Source organism: Sinocyclocheilus grahami, unplaced genomic scaffold, assembly GCF_001515645.1.
Source record: "Sinocyclocheilus grahami isolate Dianchi unplaced genomic scaffold, SAMN03320097.WGS_v1.1 scaffold37.1, whole genome shotgun sequence".
In the NCBI taxonomy this organism is placed as follows: domain Eukaryota; kingdom Metazoa; phylum Chordata; class Actinopteri; order Cypriniformes; family Cyprinidae; genus Sinocyclocheilus; species Sinocyclocheilus grahami.
Genome location: NW_015505216.1, coordinates 3531724 through 3544006, shown reverse-complemented (window position 1 = coordinate 3544006; position 12283 = coordinate 3531724). Strand labels below are relative to the sequence as shown.

The window sequence follows — 12283 nt, the reverse complement described above, 5'->3', positions numbered from 1 at the left end:
GCTTCGTGTTAAAAAGTGCAAAGCACAAAGGGAAGAGAAATTGTGCGTAGTGTATTATATCTGTGCAACAGTTATTGAGCCTTTCTTTTAACAGTTTTAAATTTCAGTTACTGTGCACGTTAAAAACTATTTATAGTCTTTTCTACGCCTGTGTTTTGTTCTCACAGACACCCGGTAGCAAGTAACAAAACAACATTAAACTCCGGCAAGAAGATAAAGTCCTTTTTTGCAAAATTATAGACATGTATTTACAAATCAAGTATAATGGGAACACAGAATGATCTTGGAGAGAGCTTTACCGAGCTGACTGCTGTAACTGAACGCAACCAGGGTTTAAAGCCTGAACGAATGACTGACAGCCACAGCGGAGAAAAGAGTTTGTGTGAACTTTAATGTAAGGACTTACATATTCATATGTAGCTCACATTAAGCTATCGTATGGCTTCAGAAGTAACACCGAATATCGGATCGGCGCATCCCTAATTATAATACTATATAATAGCCTAATATGTATGTATGTCTGTCCAGCCGGTCTAATATACCGGTCCGCGGGATTATTTTTCTAATTTTCCCCCCCAAAATAATTTTCCAGCCGGTCTGCGGGATTATTTTCCAAACGTAACCGGTCCGTGGTGTAAAAAAGGTTAGAGACCCCTGTTTTATATAAATGTATTGACTAATGTTAATCACTACAATTTTAAATGTTAGTGTGTAAATACATAAACAACAACGGAGTGTCTTTAAAAACCCTATTTTGTGCAGAACTACTTCCTTCCTACTGGATTCAAATCTCAAATTGACTGTTTAACAGCTAAGCCCAAGCCTCCGTTACTAGAAAATGTCACTTTAGAACTAGTAACCAAAGACTGCCCTTTAGATGAACCCAAAACAAATGATGTCTCATGTTTAAACACTATAGAGACATCAGAGCCAGCAGCAAATTCCAGAAGATCTGGTCGAGGTGAGGCTGCTCTCGGCGGGTTCATGAGCGCTGAATGGCCGCTGACATCCTGGAGCTCACATCTCCGAAAACTTAGAAGCAAATTTTCAAACAGACATTATCTTTATTAACAAACTGCATATTTGAAGTGCATTCTTGCCTAGAAACTCTTTAAAACTACATTCCATGACACAAAACAGTATTACTTATAAAATGATAGTGGATTTGTAAGAAATACCACAAGTGGAGTGATACAAATGGTAAAACGGTTCTGTTATCACTAGAATATCACACTCCTATCAGCCTATCAGATTCGAGGACCAGAAAGAACTGCTGTATAAATATATATATATATACACACTATATATACTCAATATATATATATATATACACACGTATATATACACACACACACTGCTGTCCTGTTTAATATTTTTGTATTATTTTACATTATTATCAGGATTATTGGGAACAGAAATCTTATCTAACATTAAAAATGTATTTACTACTGTCACTTTTGAGCAATTTAATGTGTCTTTGTTGAACAAAAGTATCAATTGCTTGACACTGATACAGTTTTCTTGACATTGATAGAGTTAGTTATGAGATAAGTTAATTATTAATCTGTGAATGTCTTGGAGGATCCCATCAGCCAGTCTCTTGGTAAAGTGCTGGCTCTTACTAAAATACTAAAACATTGCAATATTCAATGTTTAAATTATGCATTACAGACAGTTAATTTTGGACCCAAGTTTAATGCAAGATTATACAGACAGAGTGTTAAAAGCAGAGAGCATAAGGATGGGTGTTACTGATGCTGCTTCACCAAATGACTCCTTAAAGGGTTAGTTTATCCAAAAATGGGTTTTACTCACCCTCGAATAAACACTTTTCTCTCACTTCCGGTATCCGTCATAAGCAGTTCCGGCGGAAGACGCAGCACGTCGGCATTGCGTGATTAGTAACGAACGCAGAGAGACAAAAAAACAAAACGCCGGTCACGAATTAGAAGTACAAACCGAAGATTTGCAAAGAAAAATGATGGAGGATTTCGATATAAACCAAGAAGAGACTGGTTTTCCTTTGCTCCTATAAACATACTCGCGAGACTAGCATACCTCAGAGGCGCACACGCTGTGCATACGTGCAACGTCATCCACCGGATCACCTTCCGCGTATGACGGATACCGGAAGTGAGAGAAAAGTGTTTATTACGTTTGAAATATGGATATTTTTCTTACAAAAATGGATGGATTCACTACAGAAGGCCTTTATTCACCCCCCGGAACATCTGCGGCACGTTTTATTATGAATGCGCACGCTTTATTTGACGACTTGTGGACTGTTCAACTGCAACACCCGCTGACTGCAATGATAGAGCTTGGAACAGCCAGGACAATTTTTAATATAACTCCGACTGGATTCGTCTGAAAGAAGAAAGTCATATACACCTAGGATGCCTCGTGGGTGAGTAAAACACAAGCTAATTTTCATTTTTGGGTGAACTAACCCTTTAACAAACAAATGAAACAGATTAAATTAAAAAAGGTGACAGACTCACTTTGTTCTGCCCAGTGAAGAAACAGACAGAAGGGGAATAAAAAGGCAAACAGAATAGGCTAAGCAGGCTTCTATTACATCAGAAAGTGTGAGTGTTATAAGGGGATGGCGGGTGCGTGCAGAGTTAGCGGGGGTCTGAGACATCTCACCTTGAGGACAGTGGGCCGAAGGGTGTGCGGAAACAGGACACTCCTCTCTGTCGGCGCTTTCTGAAGGCCTGCTCCACCAACTTGGACTCTGATGAGGGGTCCACACGCCAGAACGAACCTTTGCCTGGCTCTTCCTGTGAGCGCGGCACTTTAATAAAGTAGCGGTTCAGAGATAGGTTGTGTCTAATGGAGTTCTGGAGCGAAATGAGATTAAGAGAACGCAAATTAGTACACAAACATGACAGACCAACTAACAAAAATTTGTAGCAAATAAACTGACCTGCCAGCCTTTGTCGGCCGTCCTGTAGTAGGGATAATGCTTGGTGATGTGAGCGTAGATGCCACTTAGTGTTAGCTGTCTGTCCGGTGCAGACGAGATGGCCTGGACTATCAGCTGAGCGTACGAGTATGGAGGTTTGGACTCATCCTGAAGGAATAGTAGACAGTGAATTTTGGGAACAAACACACTGATATTGACACTGACATGCATTAGGATGCTAAAGGCTCTTACCTTAGGACTATCTCCTCCTGTGGCTTCAGTGCGCTGTTCTGACACAGCTTTGGCAGCACACTCTGCTGCCAGCTGGAGATCTGAGGTGATGTTGTGCCCGTAGCGGTATCCCGAGGAACCTGCCCCCCGAGGGCTCGCTGGGCAGGAATTAGGAACACTGGGTGGAGAAAATATGGACAAAAAGGTGTGAAAACATCATCTATAACAGTCCAAGAAGACCGCATCAGAGAATTAAGGAATGTCTATTTATTACTATATTCCAATTAAATGTTAAGGCTTAAAAGCAATCTTTAGTGCTCACCAAGGTTGCATTTATTTGATCAAAAACCGCAATATTATTGCACTTTAAATAACCGTTTTCTATTTTAACATATTTTAAAGTGTGATTTATTCCTGTGATGCAAAGCTGAAATTTCAGCATCATTACTCCAGAAATCATTCTAATATGCTAATTTGCTGCTCAAGAAACATATCTCATTATTATTCATTTTGAAAACAGTTGTGTTGCTTAATATTTTTGCGAAAACCATAGCATTTTTTTGAATTGGAAGTCTTTTGTAACATTATAAATGCCTTCACTGTCACTTTTGATCAATTTGATAGATTCTTGCTACATAAAGCAATTAATTTAATTCAAAAGATAAACAAAAACTTTTGAACGATAGTGTACAACCAAAATAAAAAAATAAAAAAATTACTTATGTAAACATGTCAGAACCAGCTGAGAAAGTAAACCTCGTCACTCTCACCACATCAAGCCGAAAATAATTTTTCATGTTGTGGCCACTATTGCAAATCTTTACAATGTATACATATATTTTTTTTTTTTTTTGAGTAAGAAAAAAGACAACTAAACATCCACTATCGACCAATAAATAGTCAATATCAACCAGAAAAAACGTAATGGCCCCACCGTCCCAGTATACTGCGAATCTCTAGATATGATAATCCTTAAATCACTGTTTGCTTAAAATAGTAACACAACACCAGAACAACCACATCTGTGCAAAAATCCAAGCTTCCCAAGTTTCTGCTTTTTAACCCTCCGACTTGCTTGCCTTCATTTTAAGTGTTAAGTTTTTAAGTTTGTTTTTACAAACTAAGGGACATGCTGAATTGACTGTGATAACTGACAGCAGATCACACACACAGACATTGAAATTAACCCACAACATCATAACCCATATTATAACCCTTGTTCTGCACCTGACATGAAAAACAATGTGCCAGTAGGTAGCCCCGTGCCCTATAAACCCAACCATTCAGATAAACAAACAAAATAATTACTGAGCCATTAGCCGCAGGGTTTCCGAAATGTAATGATAATAACTCTATTATTTAGACTGATAGTGACAGAAAGACATCCTGAGCAATGCTATTTTAAGGCTGTCGTTTATTGTTAACAGCTCGGTAAGTCTCCCATAACACAAACACACCCCACCATTCCTTCACTCGCTGTGTTATTTTTTTACCGCTGGCTTTCTGACAGCAGGGCACAACAGAGCGCTCAGATAAGGCTGTTGTGCTGCAGGCTCCATTGTGTTGGGCGGGCAGAGACAAACAGGCCTCTCTGAGCGACCGGCCAGAGGAAGGCAATTGTGTGCATGAGGGCACAGCGGGCGGGGTGCTTTGGGTTGAAGTCCAGTCCTGAGGCAGCATTTCACAACAGCTGGACCGTATTAAAAAAAACAACTTAAGGACAAGCAAAAAATATATCCTGATCTTCTGTACTAAAATTGAAACTTCTATACTAAAAGTGTGTCAACTAAATGTAAAAATAAATAAATACATTTATTCAGAAGCAAAATGTATGTCCTAGTTAAAAATAAAACCCTAAGGAATTTATATCATTTATATTATAATATGGATCACAAATTATAAAAAAAAATACAATAAAATAATATGACCCTACCAATAGTTAATTATTGGAATCAAGTCAGGAAATATTTCATGCATTTTGGGTTATATTTATATTTACTGTCCAAGAGCCTTTCAGAACTGACCCAGTTTACTAGGTTTGATGTGATGACCTCATTTGAAACACGTTTTGGGTCAACAAATATGAATTATGCAATGCATTTATATTAAAAGCAATAACAAGCCAGCACTTTTAGTGTTACTCAAGATCAAAACATACTGTAGTATAAACAGTGAAGGCTGTTGAAGCACAGCCACGTGATTCCAAAGGGTCATGTGCAGTAATAATTCACAGAAGACACCTATTTAACCGATTGATCATTAACCCACTTAACTAACAGAAATCTTTTGTGAATCCAAAAATAATTCAACCCAACATTTAGTTTTATTGGTAACACTTTACAATAAGGTTAAAATTGTTGACATTATCTAATACATTATGTAAATATGAGAATCCTTTAGAATCACGTGGCTGTGCTTCAACAGCCTTCACTGTTTATACTACAGTATGTTTTGAACTTTTAATACTTTCAACATTTATTAATGCTAATTTCTATAGTATAAACTACCATTTAAAAGTTTGAGGTTGGCAAGATTTTTTAAAATTATTAACACTTTTATTCAACAAGTTTGTATTTAATTGATCAGAAGTGACAGTAAGGATATTTACATGGTTGCAAAATATTTAAATATTTAAAATAAATGCTGTTTTTATGAACTTATAAATATTCATGTAAGATGCCTGAAAACATCGATAATAAGAATAAATGTTTCTTGAGCAGCAAATCAGTATATTAGAATGATTTCTGAAGGATCACGTGACACTGAAGACTGGAGTAATGATGCTGAAAATTCAGCTTTGCCATCACAGGAATAAATTACATTTTAAATATATATGAACAAATACAGTACTTTGAAGTTGTATTAATATTTCACAATGTTACCGTCTGTACTGTATTTTTGACAAAATAAAAACAGCCTTAATGAGCATAGAGATACGTCTTTACAAAACTTTTTTTTTTATCTTATGGACCCCAAACCTTTGGAAGATAGTGAATAATACAAATACATTTATAGAAATTAACAATACTTAATGTATTATGAACAAACGCCAATTAACAATGAACAGCAATATTTTTATAACACTAATCTAGACTAATAAAAGCTGTGTAAAAACAAAGTTGTTCAAATGTTAATTTATGATACATATGCACAATAAACTAAGCTCATTGTAAAGCGTTATCACCTTATCAAAATTATTCTGACAGTCACATTAAAAAAATGAATGCAGTAGGAGAACGGTGAAGTCAAATATGTGCAAAGGTGAGGCTGATATTGCTGGTTGTACTGTACATGGCAGTTGTTCAAGTAGCTCCACGTGTGTGGAATTCAAAGATTTACGCACATCTGCTGTGTGTGCAGCAGGCTGACAATTTGGGAAATGTCCCTAATCTATGACTTCACACAGACTGAATCCTACGAGAGAAAAATACTACAGTAGAAACTGCAGCTCAGCCGTGGATTAGCAGTTCCAATGCTTGTAGAGCTGAATAGAAGGAAATATTCCCCCCAGTAAGGGAAGAGGAATCAGGAAGGACAGAAAGCATGTGTCTGTTTGTGTTGGGTGTAGGAGCAGTCCAAGGAGTGGGATGAAGGGGGTGTTTGGAGGCCTCGGAAAAAGGAAACTATCTGTGGCTCAAAACACCAAAGCACAACACTTTCTGACCGACCAATCAGAGCGCTCCAAGCTCAGCACATGCCATATATGGTGTGTGCACACAGCATGCTCACTTTGAGAGCCACACGTGGTGCAGAAGAGCGGAGAGGCCGCCAGGGGCAGGCTTTTCCCACCACTACTGCATCTGACTGACTACATACACAATGAAGCCGGACAACTTCAAACACCCATCAAAATCAAGCATCTCCTATTGCATGCAAATTCTGATGCTTCAGCGTAAATGCAGGATTGTACTTTAGAAACGTTTTCAAATTTGACTTTTGCTTAAATAGACATAATAATAGGAATATGCTAAACCTATTGCTTTGTTGTCCAATTATTGATAATCCTACCAATGCTGCATACATTTCTGCAGTTTTTATCTATTTATTTTCTGTACGTTTTTGCTTTTGTTTATTTTTAATTTGCTTGCATTTCTGCAACACTATGAGGACAAAATCTACTTTCAAAAAGATCTGGAAAAGAACTGGTTCTCTAATGAAACAGTGCGCAATCGTTCGGATGAAGTCGTACCTAATAGTTCCTGTCGGTGAAGGCAGGGGACTCATCATACTTCTGAAGTCATTTTCAGGAATGCTGATTTTCAGCGGAGAGATCTGAGGGTAAAGGGGTCTCACAGGGGATACAGGAGCCTCCTCCTTCTGTGTCTCCTTGTGGTACAACGCCGTAAACTGAATCTTTATCACCGTACTGGGAAATCGAAATGTACACCTGTAGAGAAGAATACAGAGATATTAAGGCATAAAAGTTGATTTTATGAGATCAGTGCTAATATGTGGAAAACGCTTTTTTGTCCCTTAAACCTTGCAAACCAATTGTAACTTTTGACAAACTGTTTAAAAGTTTAGAGTTGGTAAGATTTTTTTTTGTTTTTGAAAGAAGTCTCTTATGCTCACATACATTGATTAACAATACCGTAAAACAATAATATTGTGAAATATTACAATTTTAACAGTTTTCTATTTCTTTACATTTAAAAATGTAATTCCTGTGATGGCAAAGCTGAATTTTCAGCATCATTACTCCAGTCTTCAGTGTCACATGATCCTTCAGAAATCATTTTGATATTCTGATTTGCTGCTCAAGAAACATTTCTTATTTTCAATGTTGAAAACAGTTGTGCTGCTTAGTATTTTTGTGATTTTTTTTTTCAAGATTCTTTTGAATGAACTGAAAGAGAAAAAAAAATGTATTTGAAAGAGAAATGTTTTGTAGCATTATAAATGTCTTGTCACATCTGTCACTGCATCCTTACCGAATGAAAGTATTAATTTCTTAGGGGGAAAAAAAACTTCCTGACCCCAAACTTTTGAACGGTAGAGTATACTTGATTTCTGACCATAGAACATTGACAACGTTTTGATATTGGTAGAAAACTGCCGAGATTTTTCCTTGCATTTCCCTCAAAGACTTCATTTAACATTAACAACAGCCACACCGCTCAGAGATGATACTGAATACATGTCCTTGAGCCTGTAGAAAGGTTTGTATGGCATTTTAGATTGATAATCAAACCTTTACTTTGCCATTAAAGACGATACATGGACTTGCACAGTGAACACAAGACAGGTAATCTGTGTGAAATCTCTAATTACGTAACTGTTAGGCTATGCTTCTGTTTGGGACCAACAAAATGTGAACTTTCGAGTAAAAATGAACCCTCCCTTTCACCCCTTTTCTCAGTTTTTCAACTGTCGGACTCGGCAGTGCAGCCAGAGAGAATGATGAATAGCTGCACCGCCTCCACAGGACGCATTTACACCAGGAAGCCACATTTAATGCTACAGCATACACACTGCAGTTGTTTTGAATGGCTGGCTTGACATGCGCCCATTATGGGTTCAGTCTGTCCGTGTTTTCACAGCAGTCTGCAGGAATAGTCGCTCTGACCTCCATGACAACAAGCTCCACAGATCTATTCTGCGTTGATAAGACAGATGGCACACACCGAGTCACAGTAAAAGCAATGCTGATAAGAACGAGGAAGCCAAATAGTGATTTTAATAAAATCTAAGAGTCACAAAGAGCTGAACTCTAGTCACAACAATACTGTTCAGCACAACTACGCAGAGACCTTCAGTCTGATCTAGTTAACTAATGTATCCACTTCTCAATCATTTGTGTTCACATTTGAGGTTAAAACTGTCAATGGCATGAGAACTGCTTTCATACTGATTATTAACTCTACAGATTACTGAAACTGATTTTACTTGTGGTATACTTTAGTAAAAACATCTAATTTAGTAGGATCATCAAATACTCACGGATTGGTTTTCTAAAGGTGATTGTTACTAAGATAAACATAACTATTTATACTGCTAAACTTATAACTTAGTGTAAGCAGAACAGCAACTAAAGCATGGGATGAGTACTGTTAAAAAAAAGAACACTGTCTTTAAATACAAATTTATATTTTAAATGCGAAATTGAATTTTTTTACTGTTTGTTTCAATAAAATCAAATTTGAAATCAAGTTCCAAATATGTTTTAAATACAAATTCAAATCATTTGAAAAAGAAAATAAGATACTTTGAATACTGAAATAATTTGAAAATAAATTGTTAAAAACCAGTTTCAAATTCCAAAAACTTGAAATCACAGAAATGAATTGAAATGAACAAAATGACACTTTATACTGACAACTGTAATGATTGTTTACAGTTAAAAACAATCTAAACAAAAATAAGACTGCATGAGGACGGTGTACAAAACGCCATATTACTACTCAAACATAGTTGTTCAAAGTGCTTCATTATAGTATTACTAGGTTTTCCCCTCTGTTCTTTGTCTGCAGAAGATCATAAAGCGGTTACAACTGATATGTGTCATAAATGCGGCCTGTATATCTCACATCTGCCCACAAAATCATGCGGTGGATCCAGTCTCTGTCTTGCACACAGTTCCTGTGGTCGTAATGTGAAACGTTTAACTTTTCATGTTTGTATTTTAACCCGTCTTGAGCGCCAGCCTCAACAACAACAAAAAACACTCAAGGGTCAGTAATTTTATAATATATAGAAAATCCAGATCCATTGACAGATCCAGATCCGGGGCCTAAAGGGATACTTGAGCCAAAAATGAAAAATGTGTTATTGTTTACACACCCTCCTGTTATTCCAAACTTGCATTTCTTCAATGGAACACAACAGGATTTAGACAGAACTGACAGCCTTGGTCAACATTTCCTGAAGAAAAAAAAAAGTTGTAGAAAAACACTGAAGAAATAAAATCATATAAGTTTGGAAGATGAGGGTGAGGAAATGATGCCAGAACTGTAATTTTGGGTGAACTGTGCCTTTAACTGACCCAATTACACTCTTAAAAATAAAGGTTCCAAAAGGGTGTTTGGGCAGTGATGCCATAGAAGAACCTTTCAGCGAACAGTTCCTAAAAGATCCATTTTGAAGAACATTTTACAAATCTAAAGAACCTTTTCTGCATCTGAAATGTTCCATGGATGTTTAAGGTTCTTCACAGGACCATTGATGCCCATTAAGAACCTTTATTTTTAAGAGCATACTACACTCACAGTAGCAGATTAATGCACATACTGTCAGATTAGCCTGAGCCAAAACAGGTTTGTAGCCGTTGCATTTTCCCCCTCTAAATAAATGCAGAAAACAACTAGTACGTTACATCACAAACTGAAAGTACCCTGAAGTCGGTTTTTCTGACAGTTCTCGTATGTATGTAACGTTAGTTTAGTCGGATTATGCAGGCGCTGCATTAAACAGGTTAATTTAATCTCTTGTATGTGTAGTGCATTCGCTCTCCAAGTGAATAGGCGCTTGCTATCAGGCCACAGAAGCTAAGGTAAGGAAGCAGATCTCATCTGAGTAACTTACTCCCTCGGCAGGAGAAGTGGAGGTGCGCCTCTCCTCTGGAAAACGCCGTCGACAAACACACCGTTCTTGCCGAGACAGCGCAGGTAGAAATGCGGCTCCTCGAAGCTGATCTGCAGATGTCTCCTGGAAATGAAGCTCGAGTGGCCCATGTTGACATCCACGGAGCCGTGCGACGAATTCCGCCCCACGGTGACCGTCCTCTGGCGCATGGCGAACTCGAAGTCCCTGCCTTCCAGGCGAGCGAGGGCCTGCCACGGAGAGGAGAGGGACATGGCTGATGTGATTCCGGGCGAAGTCGAGGAGCAAAGCGTGTACACCGGCGGGACAGAAACAGCCACCGGGCTACAAGGCGCAGATTTGAGCGCCAGTAGGGCTCTCGCTCCGGTATCATCCCCTAAATCAGCCATTTTGTTGAAAAACGCAGAGGGGTTTGCAAGCGCGACGGCGGTGTGTTGGCAGGGCTCACTGTGTTGCTGTTGGTGGTGGTAGTCAAAACATGGAGATGGCGCGTGGAAAACGCGACATGGATTGACGGACTGGAGCGCGGCGCGATTTAAACCCTCGCTTACCTTTCGCTGGTTTTGAAACCGTTAGCGGGGGATAGTGCGATGTCGTTTAGATTTTTTCGTAAAACAAGGCGGAGGTAAGCCCCGGATGACGGAGTGCCCGGATGCTGGAGTTTCACACGTTAGGTTGAAACTATGCGCAGTTTTACTTGTCAACACAAGGTGTCTGTCTTCACTACGAGTTCAGCTGTCTGTTTCTTGCCTTTGAAAATGCTGAAGAATTTAAATCACTGGTTATTAATTTTAATCTATAATATAGTAACCCATTACTTTAAATTGCAATGGCTTTTTTCTACAGTCAAGGGGGGAACATAGCCTACATTGTGTAGATGCAGCTCTAGCAAGGCCAGCATCTCACATTTCTTTACCTGAATTCTCACACTTTTCTGCATTTAGTTCTTTTCCGACCATTTAATGCACATTTAAACTTTATCCTCTTGATCATTTTACACTTGAAATTATGAAATGTATAAAATCTCTTACTTACTGCATAAGGGTACATGTACAGCTGGGGAATGAGTATATAATTATCACTATCGGGGTATAACGTGACCTGCACGAATCAAGTATCCCAGAGAGCCTTGTAATAAACTTTGTAATGTTTTCAGAATCACTGTCAGTAAGGACTTTTAATACTTGGCCTGCCCTTCTGGATGATTTTACCAAAACCTTTAACAATAGTCTTTGCCGTCTTTGTCATTTTAATGGGTTTCTTTTATGTTTTCATTCAAATCAGGTGATGGTTCATCTTGCCATCTCAGAAAAGGATGTAATGAAAAATAATGTAGACTTTCTAGGTCAAAATAAAAAATTCAGCCTGTTGGGAGTCGAGTCAGCAGGAAGTGGAAAGAAAAAATGCTGTCCGGTTTCCTAAAAATGAAACATATCTTGCAACAAAGGTCTTGACCCTAAAGATTTCAAATGCACTAGGTTTGGTTTACCCCAAGTTACACATGCAAATTCTCAAATGTCACAGAAAGACAAGATCATTTTTAAAGATAAAATGAGGAAAAGGCTTTAATGTAGGATGGAATTACAGCTGGTTACATCACATTCA

General features: G+C 38.1%; 1 protein-coding gene across 2 annotated transcripts in view; it reads right to left on the bottom strand.

Annotated features, from left to right (window-relative positions):
- Positions 1-11286, bottom strand: part of LOC107581713 (forkhead box protein K1-like) — an 18431-nt gene extending 7145 nt beyond the window's left edge. For both annotated transcript variants that reach the window (XM_016267344.1, XM_016267345.1), the window contains exons 1-5: positions 10661-11286; positions 7329-7526; positions 3161-3317; positions 2930-3076; positions 2650-2843 (exon numbers count right to left, since the gene is read on the bottom strand). In XM_016267344.1, the coding sequence (XP_016122830.1) occupies positions 2650-2843; positions 2930-3076; positions 3161-3317; positions 7329-7526; positions 10661-11067 (1103 nt within the window). In that variant the 5' untranslated portion in view covers positions 11068-11286. The remainder of the gene's footprint in view (positions 1-2649; positions 2844-2929; positions 3077-3160; positions 3318-7328; positions 7527-10660) is intronic.
- Between the last annotated feature and the right edge of the window lie 997 nt (positions 11287-12283).